The 20,147-nt window shown below is 37.4% G+C and overlaps 1 protein-coding gene across 1 annotated transcript in view; it reads left to right on the forward strand.

Moving 5' to 3' along the window:
- The window catches only part of LOC104510141 (atrial natriuretic peptide-converting enzyme-like), a gene marked incomplete at its 3' end in the record, with an annotated part of 46,671 nt that overhangs the window by 12,631 nt on the left and 13,893 nt on the right, over positions 1-20,147 (forward strand). The window contains exons 3-7 of the mRNA XM_010152302.1: positions 3,421-3,534; positions 9,568-9,675; positions 11,265-11,375; positions 12,302-12,418; positions 16,292-16,390. Of these exons, the coding sequence (XP_010150604.1) occupies positions 3,421-3,534; positions 9,568-9,675; positions 11,265-11,375; positions 12,302-12,418; positions 16,292-16,390 (549 nt within the window). The remainder of the gene's footprint in view (positions 1-3,420; positions 3,535-9,567; positions 9,676-11,264; positions 11,376-12,301; positions 12,419-16,291; positions 16,391-20,147) is intronic.

A 20,147-nucleotide genomic window follows, 5' to 3' on the forward strand; every position in this document is an offset into this window, starting at 1 on the left:
GGGAAGAGAACCTTTATCTCTGGAACACATAAAAGATTCCGTATTCCATAAGAACATCTTGCCTTGCCTTGCCTAGGCTTTTTTATGGTGTTGCTTTATAGTGCTTTTATAAATCAGCTGATCTTCAACAAATAAGATCACATGTGGATTTTTTTGCCAGAAGCTGATTTTTTTCACTATTAAAAGTAAAGTCAAACTTATGGTTGAGACATGAAATTGAATTTCGCTAGAAATAATAAGTTTTTCAAAGAAATCTTCTGTCTGCTCCTCAACCACAAAATAATTGGGGATAGTTTATAAATCAAAAAATAGAAAAGAAAGAATTTTAGGGCAAAGGATGATGGAGGCTTGTACTGTGTAAGGGAATCTTAGCTGTATTTGCAGTTGGGAAGCCCACCTGGGAACCAGGGCTGCAGACCAGCTACAGTGTATATATGGGGGATCCTTCCAGGTGCTAGAGTTGGATATAAGGCTGTGCCTACAGCAGTGCTCAGGTGGGGCTTGAGCCCATGGGCAGAGTGTGGGTGGAGGCCCCGGGTGAGGCTGGTCATGGTCATTCAAGGGCTGTTGGTGCACTCATGGCTCTGACAGTCACTATGGGCATGTTGTCCTGGTGGATTCAAGAATGCAGAAGAATGTCAAAAAACTGTGTTCTGGGCTGTAGGTTGTACCTAGTAGCTGCAGATTAAGGACAGCAGTGAGAAGAAAACCACTGCGACTGAGGAACAGTGCAAAACCATGGATATCCCAGACCTAGATCTAGAATGCGTCCTGGTCATCGTGGTAAGTGCTTCAATAGAGTGAGAAGAGAGAAAAGTGTCAGAGTACAGAAAGACTGACACATTAACTCTTGCCAAAGTGAAGGCAACAGCAGGACTGAAAGATACTGGCCTCCTACCAACACCCAAAATTTCTGATAAGAGACCAGCGTGAAGACCAGCGTGGTTCTGAAGACCAGCATGCTAAGTGGCTTACTGTGTCAAAACAGGGAGATAACCTTTTCTTTTTTTTCTCTTTCTTTCTGTTTAGGTTTAGGTTTTTAGGAATAAAATTTTATAAACCACCTTGAATTATTCACTTGATTCCTTGTTTGTCATTGGAAAAATCACTTGGGCCTCCTATCCTTCAGCTTTTCACATGTGGAAAGAAAGAGGCATAGCACTTGCTACGCTGTAATCACAGTGAGATAAAAGCCATGTGTTTGAGATTTTAAGAAAAAGGTTTCCATCAGGTTTTCTTTTATGATACACTTTTTAAAATCAAAAGATACGTCACTAAATAACGAATTCTGTGAAACAATGTGAGTTAGCAACCAAATAAAGCAGATAAAAGTTGATGTAGCAGCATGGAGAGTCAATATTTATTAGGTCATGTTTCTCATCTCTTTCTACCTTTCATAGCCTTAAATTGTATCTGCATGCTTTGTGAAACACTGCCAGATTTCATCAGCACCATTTTGCTTTCCATTTTGTTTTGTTTTTGTGTTTCTATTCTTCTGAAGACATAGAAAATGAGGTTACTTGTATGCTCTTGAGTTACTTAATGACAGATATTTTGTTAGAAGAGATTTTCCCTCCTTTTTTAAGTAAAATGTTGGCTGCAGAAGGAGGAGTTTAAATGGGACATCAGCAGTGTGTGAGTTCAGGACTAATCTTTCACTTAAGCTCAGTTTTTGTTTGCCTAAGAATGTGCTTAATCAACACATTATTGTGGTTTATACCTCACTATTAAGGATAATTGCTTATACTGTGATTTCTACTGAATGCAGCACCAAGTAAAATGTTGACACAAACATCATCACAGTTATTCATTTACTAATGGCTTAATTGGAAGTTTATGTAGTGTGTTACCTTTGTGCTATCATTCACTGCCATGCCAATCTGAGGTCATAAAAGTTCATGCTACTAAAATTTGTATCATTAGATATTTGTTTGTTTGTCCTTAATTTAATTTTAAAGTGTGTTCTGCATGAATATACTTATTGGTAGGCATGTTATGAGGAATACAAAGTTATGATGAGAAAACTCCATATGCATTTTTGTGGATTTGAGATGTAGATTAGAAATATACTTTCCGGATTTTGTTAAGCATCAGGTGCAGAGAATAAAGTGGGAATAAATAGGAACTGAATTCTCCATAGAAGCAGGAAAAATGCAAATATAGGCATTTTAAAATGAGAAATATGGAGCTATATTGTGATCAGATGCAAAATAATTTTAGTGGAGGAAAAGATTCTAGAGCTGCTGCTGAAACAGATGTGTTTTCATACCTGCGATTTGCATTGTGATAAAGTTTGAAAGCTACAATTAGAGATCTTTATTGTTCTTGGCAAACTTGGATACAAAGTTTGAATTACAATGGAATTTCTATGAGTAGAATTTTGAACTTTCATGAGATTTTACTGTTTGAACCTTGCTGTTCTCACACATGGATACATTTAATAGCTTTACCCTGGCAAAGTGACAGGATTTTTTTTCTTCCATCTCTGGAAGCTATTTCTCATTTCAGATATGTATGCTTTAAGTAAAGTTACTGGAGTTTGTTTGCCGATCTTTTACTGGAGGTGAAACTTTGTTTTGTTTAGCTTTGTTGAGTAGCCTGAGTGTTAACTGTGGCTTTTGAAAAAAGCCCACCAAAACCCTGACAACCAGGTTCTGTAGTGAATATTTGCTTTTCTACCTGACATCTTCATTTTGCCTCCCCATGCAATTTTCACTTGCTATCTTTCCCCGTCTGTACGCTTTACTGGGATTTTTCTCAGCCGATGTTTTTTAAACATGCTTGGAAGTTTGACCTCTATTGCGTGGACTAAGGTGTAAACAAATTAATGGTGATCCACAGCTCTATATTTTCAGTGTTTGAATGGGAAGGTGTTATGAGCTTCCCCCCTCTGAACATAACGGCCCTGCAAAGTATCTCCTGGGGTTTCTTTTGTCTCTTTATGTATCTCAGTTCCCAATATATCAAATAGCAGTGATGACTGTCTGCTAGTGTTCAGAGAGTTATAAGAATGTTTGAGGAATCCTTCACCTCTAGTAAGATGTCTGTGCTATGACACTGTTAAGTATCAACCTGGTAATTTTTTGCCTCAACAACTAGGCTGGGAAGATCCATCTGTTATAACTTTAGCTGGATATTTAATCCAATGCATCTGTTTAGTGGTGTATGGGGGTGTGGGTGTGAAATCAAACTTGTTTGATCCCATCCTAAGGTCAGTTTTTAACAGGTATTCTGTACAGTTGCTTTTTAGAGGTAATGGTAGATTGAACCTCACTGATTAGCTCAGCCTAGATACCTATCTTTGAAATAACAAAGGACACACTTAAGACACATTGTTCTAACTATCTTTCATTTCTGCTTATTTCTTCCTACCCTGAAAGTTTAACATGCATGCATTCTTTGTTTTCTTCTCTTTTCCAGCACTGTGTGGAGGAGAGGAGAGCTTCTTGTGTGCCAGTGGGATCTGCATCCCAGGGAAACTGCAGTGTAATGGCTACAATGACTGTGATGATTGGAGTGATGAGATCCATTGCAGTAAGTTTCTTAAACCTTGCAGTGTTCCAATGAAGCACAGAATCCATTCAGGGAAACTTAAAGACTGAAGTCTATTGGTACCGAATAGGAGCTTTGCATAGTATTTGCAAATATTGACGTTGGGACTCTCTCAGTTGCCGTTGAATGTGTTTACCTTTGCTCACTCTGGCCACAGTATGTGTTTTTGATCTATCAAATTTTATGACTTGAAAGAAGATTCTGAGATTTCTGCAAGGACCCATGTGGAAATTAGAAGTATTTTCGGGCATTTGTTTTTAATGGATCAATAGCATGCATCAGAATAACAATTCTGAAACTGAAAACTCTTAGTTATATCTTCTTCCTAGTCCATGGCATTGAATTTACAGCAGATGAAAAACCATCTGTTTAAAAAGTTCTGTTGGCCTCAACACTGGATATGGTTTATTTAAATAAATCCCAGTATATGGTGCAGTAGAAAAGTGGATATACCTGCTTAACATCTTATTTATTTCTCCTTGGTAGTGTGTATCTTTAGAGCTCCTGTGTGATTTTCTGTGTTGACAGAAGCATTCTTGGACTACTAACACTTTTAGAAAAGCTGAGCAAATGTAAAGTAGGAAAACTATGAAAAGAAAAAAAAAAAAGAAAAACAGAAAATGTGGAACAATGACTAATTAAGGACTATAGTAGGACATGATGCCACAAAACTGCTGTGCATTGCATTAAAAATGTCAGACCTGGGGTTGAGTTCCAGACTGTGCAGTTTAGACTCATCTCAGAAGATCTGTTCTTACTAGTGATTTAAGAGCCTGAGCATTCCAAGGCTCACAATGCTGCTTTTAAGGAAGTTGCTGATAGATTTTGTCTGGGATATCCAAGGAATAAATGATTACTGCAATTTCCTCCTGGACTCAGTATGAATGAGGCTAGAGCTTACTTTTCCTTTAATAACCTACAATTTATTTAATGCAGGTTGATACAACTTCTGTTACATATAAAAAGTATTGTATGGTTTTATCTTTTATCTGTCAGTATCAACTTCAGTTTTTAATGTAATATAAAAAATTTAAAAATGCCTGTGAGACTATGCCTGTCAAGTTCCATTAGAAATGGGAAAGGAAAAAATTAGTAATATAAGAATAAAAATATTACATGTCTTGAAAAAACAAGCATTATAAATTTCATGAGTTAGGATTACCTTTAAAAGAAAACCTGTCTGTTAAATGATACAGGGTTTATAGGCAGAAGATGTGTTTTATTAGGATACTTGCTAAACGTTGGGGAGAGCAAGTGGAGGTCAAGTAAGACTTACTTGAATTACATGGCAGAAATAGGTCCTGACTTCACTCTTTGCCTGATCCGTATTCCATAGGGCTGCAAACTCCACCATTGCAGCCCAGGCTGCCTCCAATCCCGACATCACCGATGAGTTCAACTCTCGTTGGTGACCATCAGGTACAGTATGGCATTCCCTCTGGTAGGGCTGCCTATTACCTGGCTTAAGAAGTTATCGATAGTGCATTCCAGGAGTCTCCTGGATTGCCTGCAGCTCGCTGTGCTACTTTTCCAGCAGATGTCAGAGTGGTTGAAGTCCTCCAGCAGGACAAGAGCCTGTGAGTGTGATGTCTCTGGTAGCTGAGTAAGAAGCTTCATCAATAGGCTCCCCTTGATCAGGCTGCCTGTAGCAGACAGTCTTATCCGAGGCTCATTCATAAGGTTTTTAGTTCAGTTTCAAGATATTTCAATAGTAATTTTTACAGTGATTGACATTTTCATAATAATGAAAATATTCAGTCCTCCCCAAAATTTTATTGCTATTCACCATTTAATCATTAAATATTTTGCAATATTTAGCAATATTTGAGAAAGAAAATAAAAATTTGATTTTTTTAATGCTTTGTTCTCTTTTAATAAACTGAATTCTCACTGCTAGTGCTTACACATAGCTTTCCAGTGTTTAATAGGACCCAGAACAACACATGGAAAAGTTGTTCCCTTCTTAAGTCCAAACTGTATTTGCTCATAGGAAGGTTTTATCTAGCGTGAAATTTATTTTCAAATGTTTGTTGTTAACCTTGAGGATGGGAGGAATGGAATATGTGAAACAATAACAGAAGGTTTAGCTTAGAGTAAACAGCATTAATGCATTGAAGAGGATAACAAGGTATAAACACATGGCTCACTTCTCGTCTAATTTCTGCTCTATTTATTGCTGGGGAGCTGTTTTGTCTGCGTGAGAATCGTAAACTCAAAGTGTGGGCGATATAGATGGAGAAAAATATTCGGACTCTGTCCTAGCCAACAAACTTATGTAGCAGTAGATTGTTTAGGAGCAAGAATTGCCAAGAAAGGCAAGTATGGAAAACTGCTGGAAAACACTTAATAGAATTTCAAAGCAGGATTCTGTAAAGTGTAACTAATTGTAGGGGTATATGACAGAGATTCAAAAGACTGAAGCTTGCCAGTGTAATTGGATGCATTATAAAGAAGCGTAGGATTTTTGTAAAAGTATCTGGAAGAACGTTTCCAAAGTATGCTTTCCAGTTTTAATTAAAATATTCTTGTTTATTTGGATATAAACATTTTGCATTTGTGACCTGAGCATGACTATTATTATGTTTCCTGATATGAGAACGGGGAAGTTGAAACTGCTGCTAAATAATTCCAGTAAGATTTCCATCTGTAACAATTGCGATATAATATGTACAACAACCTGTCGAAGCTTCCCCCCGTCTGCAGACCCAAAATACAGCACTTCTGATATTTGTTTGGAGACATGCCTCTGGTTTTTAGTTATGAAGTTACACACTAGGGAGGGAGGCGTCTGTCCTTGTGCAGGTGACTGAGCTAAATGGCTAAACTGGCTGTCTGCAGAATCAGCTGAGGGAAACAGGCATGATTTCTCAGATTTTAAGTAGGTAATTTAAATGGGCTACGTGCTTTAGAAACTGAATTTAAATTACCCGTTTAAAATCTGCTTAGATCCTTTAGATGTCTAAGGTTAGATGAGTGAAGCTTAAAGCTGTGTCTCTAGTTTCAATGTTGAAAATTACATCCATTACAAAATGTAGAAGTCTCTGGGTTTAAGCTTTTTCATATTAATAGCTCTTTCTAGAATCTCCTTTCAGGATTCTGCATGAAGAAATTGATCACATGATGCAATTGCTTTTCTCTCCCTGGCTCTTGTTGTGCATTTTTCTCTTTTTCCCTCTGATGGGCCATAGTAAGTATGCAGGCAATAGTTAGGCTGTAGCAGAATCCATCCCTCTTATCGAAAGCACAGTTTAATTTACATAGCAGTGTCACCTTTTTACACAGATGCAGCCGAAAACTATTTTTTAGGATTTCATCATGTTATTTACACCATTTACTCTGTGACTTTGTGCGATGGAAGGTACCCAGCTGAGGAATTGGAATTCAGCTCAGGCAGCTGTCACACAGGAACATGCACTGGAAAGAAGCTGTTAATGCTGATCTACAAATGCATAAATTATCAGTGCCAAAACTTGGAACTGTTGGAAGGATTCTGATGAGCAAGGTTTACATGTACCAAATGCAACAGGCTCTCTTGCATCCCTCTGTATGCAGTTACACTTCCCCAGTACCTTCACTTCCTTCCTCTTCCTCCCTGTATGACTTTCTCAAGTCATGCTTCTCTTTCAGAAAGGTTGAAGAAGATGAAGGCCATTTTAGTAATAAAGATACAGAAGAAAACATTTATATGCATATGCATGTGTGTGCATGCCACACTCCAGAATAGAGCGTCTTCTTGATTTAAGGTGTTATTTACTCCTAGGAGTGGCAGAATTTGTACACTGAATCTGCACATGTATCTTTAAACATACATCTTTAAAATGTAGGACCCCTAAAATCACCTCTGGTTCTTTGGCTGAGGTGATTCATGGTCAGAAGGACATGTGATGCAATAGTGAAGTGGTGAAAACAGGGTGTGCATGACCAGAGATCAAAGGGTTACTGAATACACAAGATTGACCAGGCTTTATTTGTGTTTAGTGGAGTATAGAATAGGAACGTGTATTTAATTTTATGAAAACTGGGCTTGTCCCATCATTAACAAAATTTAGTTTGAGCCTTCTACAAATGTCAGCTGCCAAGTGCTCATTTTATCCTGATAGAAGTAACTAGCTACCCTACACTATATATCATTGTCAATATCTTGAGGAAAATGTAATTTAAGACTCTTAGATTTTCATCAAGTGAATTTTATTTCCCTGAGAAGAAGTTTGTATCCCTTTTGTTTACCCTGCCTGTGTGGGCCTGAGAGCTGCCATACCCTAAAGGACACTGCTGCAGCTACAGAGGTATGAATGTAAACAGGAATGGGGGTATGGATGGAAATTAAACAGTAAACTTATCCAGAGGAAACAACATAGAAAGAGACAGCTTTGTTTTATTTGCGTGAGGAGCAACTGAAGCACAGAAACTGTCAGAGTTACGAACTCATCAATAAGAATAAAGGTTGCCAGAGTACTTCACGCTGTTGCATACTCAAAACAAGTAATGTTTAGAATTTTACTCTCAGCTGGCTATTGTTCTGCTTATATGAAACTAGAACTTAAATATTTTCATTTAGTTTGGGGGTTTTGGTATTTACTGTTTCATGCCTTTTGTTCTTCTAAAGCTAAATGAACTATTGACTACAAAGCTCACGGCTCAGCCGTATTATCTAACTTTATGTCCTGAAGTGTTGTCATTCACATTGTGCTATAAATTTTGCTTGGACTTTCTAAGATGATCTGAGACTTTTAGAATGTATGAATATTTCTGGGTGGGGAATGGGGAGAAGTGATTCAAGTTCTAGAGTTGAGGTTGGTAAAACCTTGAGAAACTTAAAGTTAGAGCACTAGCCTAGGATGTGGAACACTTGCCTGACATGGATTTGGAGGGATAGAAAACCCGTTCCACCTTCTGGGAAAGTGCTGCACCCTTCGGACACCCTTCTTTCAAAGTGACACCACTGTGCAATCGTGAGCCCACGAGTCATGCAAAAAGGAGAGAAGCAAGCGGTAGCATGATTCTGTTGTTTAGTGGTTGAGCATCTCAGATGAGGGGAGAGACTTCTGTTCCAGGCCCTGCTCTTGGAGCTCTGTCTGTATGTTGTCCAGGAAGGAGCTCATTTAAAATGCCCACGTATCCCAGTAAGAAAAGGTGCAACGATCTTCCTTGGTTCCAGGGGCATAGCTTCGACAAGAAGGAGGTTGTCCACCCAGCTGTTCTATATCCTTGCATTCTCCCTGGAAAAGCCAGATGTAAAGGAAAAGCCTAGAGGAAGGCAGTGAAACTAAGCCACCCACTTCCTAACTGCGTGTAATCAAAAGTTATCAGTAATGGGACCAGACACCACCAACCCTATTTTCTCTTCTCCCCCTTTTTCTAACTACAACGTGGCTTCCATGTTTTTATTGGACCTGATATTATTCAACCATTTTGGATATTATCAAAGAATATTTATCAGGGTTTTACTGAAGGCCTCAGCCATGGAAAAAAAGGCTAAATCCACTTAGGGTGGACAGGGCTAAGAAATCCTTGATGAGATGGCATCAGGCCAAATTCTGAGCTCACAACTGTGTAAAGCACAAAGCTCATTTGAAACCATTGTAAGATCTAAGGCAAGCTCAAAAGCAGGGCCTGGGGATCTGGATTTGGCTATTAGAAGCTTCAGTTCCAACCAGTAGCCATATCAGGTGCTCAGGATGGTCCTAGTGATCTAGCCAATGAAACCTACAGCCTTTCTTAAGAATCTTATGTATATAAATTAATTAAACGTTTTGGTCCATATGTGTAACCAGAGCAATTTCTCCTCATGGTACTGATCAAAAAAGCAGTTGGTAGGAACAGAATAAAAATATCTATAAATAGCTTCTGATTTTTCTTGTTCTTGCATATTAAATTCTAGTAAGCTGGTACACGCTAAGTATTAATGCAGACCTGTGAATTGTAGGGTATCTTTAGCTAATCTTGTTTTAGTCAGTACATTCCAGTGTTCACAGTTTATATGAATGTTAACATTTTACAAAAAATGTTTTGTAGACTGCAGTGATGATGTATTTCGTTGCAACACGGGAAAGTGCCTAAATTACACCTTTGTTTGTGATGGATATGATGACTGTGGAGACCTTAGTGATGAACAAAACTGCGGTAAATAAGTTTTATGTTTTTCTAAAGTCATTAAGATAGCAGTATTGCTTAAGCCAGCAATTTTTTCCCTCAAACTACTTAAAGAGTAATATAACCTGCTGTTACTCTTTTTGGGCTGTGTAAAACCAGCTCACAAATTCTATATGCAATTTGAAAAGTTTTAAAGGAGAGTTCTGGGTTAATCCAAATTTTGAAGGTAGTGGTATTTTGAAGAAATATTCTGATTTGCAATTTGTTTTAAACTAATTCAAGGTATTATGATGCTTTCTTGCTAACTAATTTAACTGATATTAGAGCAAACCATAAGAGGCTACACACTGGTGATGCCAACTCTTTTATAGCTGAACTATTTTTACCCAAGCTTCACAGTGAACTTGTATGTTTTGATGATCAAATTCTATTTCTTTCAAATTCTGTTTTCAATCAGCTTTATATGTTCTGATCCCTTCGATTTGTCTTTCTACCTACACTTAACTTTCATGGGAAAAAAAGAAGTTTTGCATTAAAAAAGAATGGTTTTCACATGTAAATATTGAAAAACTTTGAAAGCCTTATTTTTTTCGAACTTTTGCTCCTGGTACTGCGCCTGAGAAAAAATAAGTTTTCTAAAATAATTCTTTAAAAGTTAAAATATTATTTCATACTTTTTTTCTTTTGCTTTTCTGAGAAAAAGCACAGAGAATTTAAAAACGAAAAATCAAGGCCAAATTTTTTCAGAGATTTCTTTTATGTTTCTTCTCCAAATTAAACATACTCTAAGATCTTTCACTACTTCTTGTCAGTTTTGGCTGTTTTGTGCATGGCTTTTTTTTCCATTAAATCATCTTTGATTGAAGACTTTTCTAAACATTAATCCGACTCCTATGATTTCTATCTTAAGACACTTTTTTTCTACATCAAATTTAAGATCTCACTTTTTCTACAGGCTATAAATGGGTTTCATAGCAGATTTGGCAGACTGGGCTGTGTCTACTCCTGGTTTATTTGCTGTGAAGTCAACCTGCTCAACAGAATGCTTTTCTTTATTTGCGGAAGCATTCAGGTAGAAAGAGTGAGGCGAAGGTTGGAATAGTTCTTTTTGTAGATCATTCTTATGGAAAATTCTGAGTGTAAGCAAAAAATGTAGTTCCTGATTAAGTGCCAAATATGGAAATTGTGAAACTTTTTTTTCTTTTTTTTACTTCTTAGTAAAAAGATAAAATTAGGGAATGATTTTCACTGATGGCAACTGAAAATGTTGGCTATACTGAAAATCATTCCATGAGTTGGGAAGCCAGAAGATCTTTTAATCTCCTTAAAAATCTTAGAAACTTGTTTAATTGCAAATGGAAACAACTGTGCACCTGAGGGAGGGTATGAATGCACCACTATCTGTATGGGCAATAGGATTCTGAACATATGTAACCACTATCCGAAAAAAGATGTGCGGGTACAGAAAATCTCTTATTGCAATTTTCTGATGCAAAATGGCTCATTAATAAGAATGATTAGCTTAAAGGCATAGAACAATGGATCAATAATATAAAAATTATACAAATGGTAACTTTTCATCCTTTATTATTTTATCCTTAAATTTGAATTTTATCTAGATTGTAACCCAGTGACACATCATCAGTGTGGAGATGGGAGGTGTATAACAGCTGATTGGGTATGTGATGGTGACCATGACTGTATAGACAAATCAGATGAAATCAATTGCTGTAAGTTCCCTTAATCTCTAAATCAGTTTTTTCTTTAAAAATAAAATTAAAAAAAAGCCCAAATGTAGGATAAGCTGTATACTTACTCATTACTTGTAAGGCAAGAACTACAAGCTTGTTTGATTTCAGAAGTTTGCCCTTGACAAATGTCCCTTCTGGGAGACAGCTGCAGCAAATTAAACATTTGTTGCCATTGTGGAGAAGTAACAGCACTGCCTTGTGTTTCAGCTTCTTGTTAATTACAGAATTAGCTTTTTGTTAACTGCAATGTTCCCATCAAAGAGTAGTGAATACATGCATATAAACTCCTAAACTGGAGGCATTCTGAGTTTGTGACAGCTTTCTGGTGCGAGCGTACGCGACTTACCACTCCTTGTCAGAGTTTGGACTTCTGTCTGCTCCAGTGATGACGGTGTATATCTGCAAAGCAACTCTACTAGAATATTGCTGAGGTTGCAAATCAAGCGTTGGGGAGCTAGCACATGTTTCAGTGTGGTTAAGGTTCTCAAAAGACATATGCTTATGCGATTTTGATTCTTGCTGCCATTCAGTGCTTGACCTTGCAACCACTATGCTACAATTTTCCCTGAAATCTAAGAACATAATCTGAGTAAAGGAATGTAAATAAGTGGGCAAAGAAAAGGTGACAATTTTTATATGAGTAAAAATGATGTGTTTGGAGTTTATTTGTTGATATAGCTGAACCTTCACCTCAGCTGGTTGCTAATACCTGACATATATAGTTTCAGTCCCTGTGGTTGAAGATCAGCCCAGCTGTAGGCTATTGAAAATATAGCCCACATATAATGAAAAATGTCTAGTGCCCTTCAGTGCTAAGCAGTGCTATCAGCTCCTCCTTAAATGTTCAAAAACAATTAAGACCTTCATTAACCTAAGTTGATCAGAATATTGTCTTGTTTTCCTAGCGTGTCACAGTCAGGGCCTGGTGGAATGCAGAAATGGGCAGTGCATTCCTAGTGCATTCCAGTGTGATGGAGATAATGACTGTAAAGATGGAAGTGATGAAGAAAACTGCAGTGAAAGTAAGTATATCCCTCATTTTACTTTTCTTACTGAACCTACCTTTGACTGCTGTCTTCTGAAAGCTAAAGCTGTCTGATGTTTGCTTTCTTTGCCTTTCAAACCACTTGCTAAGGCTGCTTGGTGTCTGCTTTCACACACGAACTCATAAGCAGAGTTTTATTAGTCCTTAAAAATATAAAAAATTAAAGACATGGAATTGATGTTTAGCATAGTATTTGTTTATCTGAGATGATCAGCTGTGACTTGAAATAATACATATTCACATTGTCTGAAGCAATTAGAAGCTACTCTTGCAGGAATTGGTGTTGTTTGAGGAGGAATTTTCTCATGAAAATCCAATTTTTCATCAGAACTTGGGAATCAGACAAAGTACGTTTTCATAAGTAAACTAGTGATTTAGGGTGACTAGGGGAAAATATATTAGAATGTAGGTTTTCACAGTGACTTAATAGAATCATAGAATGGTTTGGGCTGGAAGGGACCTCAAAGACCATCTAGTTCCAACCCCCCTGCCATGGGCAGGGACACCTTCCACTAGACCAGGTTGCTCAAAGCCTCATCCAGCCTGGCCTTGAACACTTCCAGGGATGGGGCATCCACAGCTTCTCTGGGCAACCTGTTCCAGTGCTTCACCACCCTCTCCGTGAAGAACTTCTTCCTGATATCTAATCTAAACCTTCCCACTTTCAGTTTAAACCCATGAATATAATGGCTGTCTCATGATGGATTGTATGAAAGAAAAGGAAATCAGGTGATTTCTTGAGCCACAGAACATGCCTTGCCAAAGACTTGTGTCCTGTGGTACATTTTGGGGGGTTGGAACTAGATGATCTTTAAGGTCCCTTCCAACCCAAACCATTCTATAATTCTATGATTTTGGTACTGCTGTCATGTTGTGAATGGCTTCAACGTTTGAAGGTATTTTTCAATGTAGTTCTCTTGTTTCTAATAAGCTGTAGGTTCAGATTGCAGCCTTTTCTTCAATGTGAGAATTATGTCTTTCTCTGATTAATCTTACTTTTAAGAAATTAAAGTAATTCTCTTTTATTTAGAAAACTACAGCTGTAAGATGTAGTGGTAATAGGGCAACCTATTCAAAAGGTATTAGCCTCGAACAGACCTTTTGTCATAAATACACAGTGTGGTTATATAACCCTCATTTCTTTAGGAAAGCAGTCTAGAAGAAATCCTTTCATAAGTGTGCCTACTCAGTCCCTTCTGTTCATATTAATTTCATGGGATCTTCCTACTCCAATTTAAACAGCTCCATTCCAAAAAATAACTGAGAAGTTGAAACACAGAAATTACCATTATTCTTCTTCGCAATTAATGTTGATGTTGCAAAAAAGTCTTATATGCAATTTCTTCCAGTTTTGACTGTGGCAATCTAAAAGCCAAGGACCAAGTTTTGGCGTTAGTTCTGACTGTGCAGTCTCACAAAATGCTCAGTTTTATTAATCAATTTTTCTGATGTCCAACCACAGTCTTGTTTGATGAATTCCATGATCCTCTGTTTCCCTTGCTGATAATGAAACTATCATTTTTAATATAGAAGAGATGAGGTACGAGAATGAGGTAAACTGAAAATTACAAAACTATTTAGAGCATTCTATAATCAACCATTTCAACTTTTAAAATTCACCCAACTTAAGCTTCTAAATTTTTTTTTACCATTATTAATTGAGAATTTGATCATGTCGATGCGTGGTCTGGGGTAGAAGTCAGTGATGTCTTGTTTTTACAGCTTATTGTCATTGTGGATGTTGAAGAAATGGTTGAGAGTCTTTTTTTGGTAAGACAAACAGGTCTTCAAGGATAATACATGCATAGGAGTAGGGTGGAGTGATAATTATGTAGTCAGTGATCTCGCAATATGCCTTCTTGCTTAGCATTAAACTGCAAAGCTTTTAAACATGAAAGCTTTCCTTGTTCTTATTATTCATTCTTCAGTGTGAAAAAAAATCTAATATTTTGCATTGTTGTATAAAGCAAAATTCTTTCTTTATGCAACCATATCCTGTCCATCCTAAATTTGCATGAGAATATGTAAGCAGAATTTGCACTTTGTTTGGATGGTTCCTTTCTAGTTCTTTGCAAAGTCCTTGTAGCAAGGCAGAAGTCTTGTTTGCAACTTCTTTTTCTATTTCTTATGTATGACATTGATTTCAGCAAATACAGAAAATGTAGTAGAACATACCCAAACTAATTTGTAGAGCAAAGAAGTCTTTGTATTAAGTATATGCCTAGCAGAGGCAGTGAAGTTAGGGCAGAAGTGGTATGGAATATTTGTTTTGTTACAAAGACAGATATATGTGAAATCAGCATAGAAATTTGAGGTCAAGATGTACTGGACACTTGCTTATATAAGGATACAGGGACCTTGTGTAATAGTAGAAGTATATACATATAGGGATTACAGATGACCATTGCTTCATCTATATCCAAATGGGAAAAATGGTCTCCCTCGCTACATATCTTAAGGAAATGAAAGGTCTGGCATGTATTAACGTTACTGCTGGCATTAATTTTGTGACAATAGAAATCATCCATAGATGTACCCACAGGTGGTTCTGTGATTCCCTTCAAAAGGCAGGAAGGCAGGGTAGAGTGCGTATAGAAATTCAGCATTGACCGTGCTAAGATCAAAAGAATCTACTCTGTAGCACAGGGATTTTTAAAGAGTTGAAAAGCTCTTCCAATGTGGGATAAGAAGGTGTTGGAGCAAACTTTAAAAATTAATTCAATGTAAAGATTTGTGACAGTTTTAGAAGTCAGAATGTTTTCCCAACCTTTCAAGTTCCGTTTTGCAGTCAGATGCACCTGTAAAACAAGACAGTCGATTGCTACAGCAAAAGAAAGCACCTCCATTGCTTCAACATATAACATGCATGAAGGGAAGTAAATCCACATAATTATGAATAGCTATGACTACATCATCAGTTCTCTGGGACAAGGTTGTGGTCAAAGTCATTGAAACAAGGTGTTTCTTCAGCATTCTCTGTATGCCCAATATAAGGATGCCGTGACTGAATGATGAATGTTCATGGACAGTAGTGCAATACAAACACTAAGCAATAGTTGCAATGAACCATTTGAAACAGGCTGAGATGATAAAATCTGAACTGTTCAGTCTCTGTGTACAGAACAGTAAATTAAATGACTGATTTTGCTAAAGTCATATGGAAGAGAGAATGTAATGGTTTGGAAAGGAGCTGTCACCACTAAGAGACAGAGAGAAGTCCAGGGATTTCTCAGAGGAACTAACCGTCCAGGTAATGTGCTCAGAAACGTTTTGGTGAAGTGCTGGTTTTAGTTATTCTGAATTCCATCTTTAGGACCATGGTCTTCTTGGGTTTCTTGTTGTTATTTGGTTTCTAACCAGCCAAAGAAGGACAATAAAGCTTGAGTTCTGACGACCTTTCTTCAGGATGGTTTTTATTGTCCACCAAAACAATCATAAAATGAGAAGCAGATCAACTGCATGGCACTGAAGAATAATTCCCAGAAGGCATTCTCTTTCAGCTAGTACTTATTGTTCCCTTTGAAATCTGATTTACATTACTTTTCATACTCCACCAGAGGATCACGGTAAATAACTTTCAGAGATCTATACCTCTCATTCAGAAACTGAGATATAAATTCTTATATTACAGATAGTGCTAAAGAAAAGTGACATCTGGACAATGCTGCACCCTTTTCTTCCTTGCAACACTTCCTTACTGCACTGGAAATGCTGATGCTGTAGGGCACTTACTCAGCTATGTAAATAAAAAACTTAATTGTAATGTAAACTGTATTTTCTCATCACTACACTCCAGTTATTTTTATTAATCTGGTAAATAATTAGAATAGTGCATTTCTATTTTTCTCAGGTCAAACCCTCTGTCAGGAGGGAGACCAGAGATGTATTTCCTGTCCTGATCCCTGTGGAACTTCTCTCTGTGAGATGAGAAACAGCCAGACAAACTGCAGTAAGTAGGTCACATGTTTCATATTGTCACTGCTTTAGAGTATAATGAGGATGCAGAATAGGACACAGTAAGTAATACCTTAATTTACTATCTAATGCACATGGGTAATGATTAAGTATTGAAAAGGGCAAAGTTGACCCAAAAGTTTCATTGTAACTCTTGATTATTGATGTACTAAGAAATATGCATAACATTTGACATTGAGGTATTTTCCTTTCTGTGAATTTTCTATATGTTCTTAATGGGTGTTTACAGTTGCACTTTTTCTTAATATTTAATGACATTCATTATTTACATACCCTTATGCTATGTTGTTTAGTTTAAGGTAGAAGCTGCTGGTTTATTTTCAAACTGTAAGAAACCATGGTACTGTGTTTAGTACTCTGGAGAACTTTTAGCCCTTTTATGAAGGAATAATACTGATATTCAAACTGGCAAAAGTAGTTATTCGTCTGACCAATAGATATTGTGGAGGACTGGGGTCTTCTACACTGCATATCTTCATTTCTATGTCCTGCACTATACCATCCATGCAAGCCTCCTCTGCCCACTGTACATTTACTTCTGAGGAGCTCTGTTTCTCACTTGTGTGATGCAGTATCTTCTGAGATACTCAGAAGAAGTGTATTTGGCTGGGTTTTGAAACTGGGGTGAACTGTATTCAGAATTAATTAAAACTTGGTGATATGTTAATACAGTCAGATCAATTTGGGTCACCTTGGCACATGGGCAGGCTTGCCTTCACTTACATATGAAAGTGTAGACATAGCCTGAGGACTGAGCATAGACTGACTGGCCTTTAGTCCCCTGGATCCTCCTTCTTGTCCTTCTTAAAAGATGGATGTGATGTTTACCTTTTTGCAGTCATCAGATGTCAGGGTTACCATGACCTTTTAAAGATTATATAAAGTAGCCTTCCAGTGACATTCCTCAGTTGAAGCTGAGGCGAGGCAGAAAAGACATTGAGTATTTTGGTCTTTTCCGTGTCCCTGGTCACTAGTTTCCCTGCCCCAGAGAGCAGCAGACCCACATTTTTCTTTTGTTTCCTTTTGCTGCCAGTGTACTTAGCAGAGCTCTCCTTCTTGCCCTTTATATTGCTCAATAGTTTAAACTCTACCTGAGCTTTGGCTTTTCTAACTCAATTATTGTATTCTCTATATTTATTTTTGTGTTTGGTGGCAAGATCCTTGTTCAGCCAAGGTGGCCTTAATGCCACACTTGCTTGACTTGCTTTGTATTGGAATGGACTCTTCCTGTGCTCTAAGGATGCCTTCCTTTATGACCAACTTCCTGTCCTTCAAGCAGATATCAGCATGACTGAAACTCTTACAAGTACCAGGCCCTGTAATCATGAGGCAGCTCTCTGAAGGAGTGTTCCACCTTCTCTTTTTGCTAAGGTGGCCTGCAGCAGGTGCCTACTGTCTACATCACCTGTGTAGGTCTGTCCTCTAATCAGTGTCAATAATCAAACTATTCAGGTGAGAAAGAATCTTCTAAGATGATTAGAGTAGTAGATTTTTTTTTTTTTCACTTGCCTGTTGTGAACCAAACCAACATTCTCATCCAAGAAATATTTAGAAAAGGTTATGAAATGGGAAGGTATCCATGTAACACAAAACTAATAACAATCCACTTCATTTAAAAAAAACAAACATGCAATAGAATTGAAAATTTTAAAATAATTTCACTTTTTAAAAAATTTTTAAATCTCAGCTATCTTCATCTTGGTTGTTTTCTCCCCTGTGTCTTGAAATTCATGTTTGGATATTATCTCTTATGAGGCGTTGTCTCCCTTCTGGTGTAAAGGAAGAATATATCTTGGGATAGATACACAAATCAAGGAGAAATCAAATGTGAGATATCACAACAAATTAAATTACGTTGGTTGTTGATCAAATCTGCATTTCCTGCTAAAATGCCTTTAAGCTGTAGGTTCCTGGCATCTCCAAAGAAAGTTCTTCAAGTAATCTTTTCTTGTCTTTGAGATTTGAAGGTCATATTTTCCTCATATTTTAAAGTTAGAATACAAGAGTATTCACTGAGATAGTAATTAACTGGCTTGAATAACTCCACTCTAGCTACTCATAAGTTAAATCTGTATGATAAGATTTAGTCTCTGAGGGCAGAAGGTTCATGGGAGTGAAAGTAGTTTTGTCCCAGACATCTATGCCTGCAGGAAAAGCAGCAGCTTTACCAGCCTATGCCTCTAAAACCAGGTATTGTTTCTCAGTTTCTCCATTTGAGCATCACTGACTTGGCCACAAAGCTGCGGTTTATCCAGGAACAGGGACTTTCATATTTCTATCTGCTGTTTCAGAGCTTCTTTACTCATAATGCTTCCAAAACTTAACAAGCGTTACACTAAACCCCGTTATCTATGTTTAAGACTCTAGCAAATTTACATTTACTCAGGTCAAAAAAATGGAGTGTTTTGTAATTTTATTTATTTTTAAATACTTATTTACATTTTATCTGTTATATTGTGACAGGATCAACATTGGACTCACATCTGATGGCTGTGTAGTCACCAGTCATGCATAAGACAGGTCATCTATTTGGCTGGCGAACCAGCAGCTACCTTATCCAACAAGTAGGAAAATGTGTACATTCCCACAGTAGCCTCTGGTTCTTACATACTCAGGGAGCAGTTCTGTTTTAAGCAAATTATCTTTCACAAACAGTGACTACAGTCCTGTAAAAGGTAACAGCCTTTCAAGCAAGTTGAGTCTTTCTCACGGTAAGAGAGAGCTGAAAGTGTACTTTCTTTCATGGATTTGTCTTCCTTGTGGATAAATTGGTATGAGACTTCCTGTTGTCCAGAGCACTTTGTCCTGTGATCCAAAATAATTTCCTGATAAAGGCAGATTTTTGTATCCCACTGTATGTACGGACAGCAATTTTGGAAAATGTTTGAGTGGCTAGGACTATGTTACAAGACAGTGAAAAACATTTCTTGACACATGATGTTTGAGTTCTGAAATAATGTTCTAATTCCATGTCATGAGAAACACAAGAGCTTTTTAGTCAAGATGTTTCCTCATCATATTATGGGCAACAGTCTGTAATTCTTGACAGGAGTTACACATAATCTGAATTAGACCTCTGGATCATCTGTCTTTTTCTAGTCCAGTGAATATTTAATTGTTCATACACAATGGAACAGCAAAAGAATTTGGGAGAGATTTTTCTTGCATAACATCTGGAAGTACTATTGTCTTTTTTCATGTTATTTTCCCTGTTCATATTTTGACCAGAGTTATTTCATCTTTGGTAAGAGATGAGCACTCCCGTGGAAAATTTCAGTTTTGACAAAGCAGTATTTTCTGGCCCAAATAACTCTTTGGTTGGAAAATACCAAAGCATAGGCCACATTTTGCAATATTTAATATGATGGATGTCCTCCATGTGTGATAATGTGTGATCAGACTAGGCTGGCATTATAATGCAGTTACAACATATTTAGCACAGCAGAACAAATATCTGAAGGGACAGTATAAAGAAGACAGACCCAGGCTATTTTGGAGCTCAGTGTCAGGACTAGAGGTAATGGGTACAAGCTGTAAAGAAAAAACAAGATAGTAAAAACCTCCTGTTTCAACAGGAGGTTCCCTCTGAACATAAGAAAAGGCTTTTTTTACTGCGAGGGTGATTGAACACAGGTGGCCCAAAGAAGTTGTGGAGACTCCATCCTTGGAGACAGTCAAAGGCTGTCTGGGCATGGTTCTGCACAACGGGCTGTCGGTGGCCCTGCTTGAGC

The sequence above is a fragment of the Eurypyga helias genome, unplaced genomic scaffold, assembly GCF_000690775.1.
Source record: "Eurypyga helias isolate BGI_N326 unplaced genomic scaffold, ASM69077v1 scaffold16805, whole genome shotgun sequence".
NCBI classification, from domain to species: Eukaryota; Metazoa; Chordata; class Aves; order Eurypygiformes; family Eurypygidae; genus Eurypyga; species Eurypyga helias.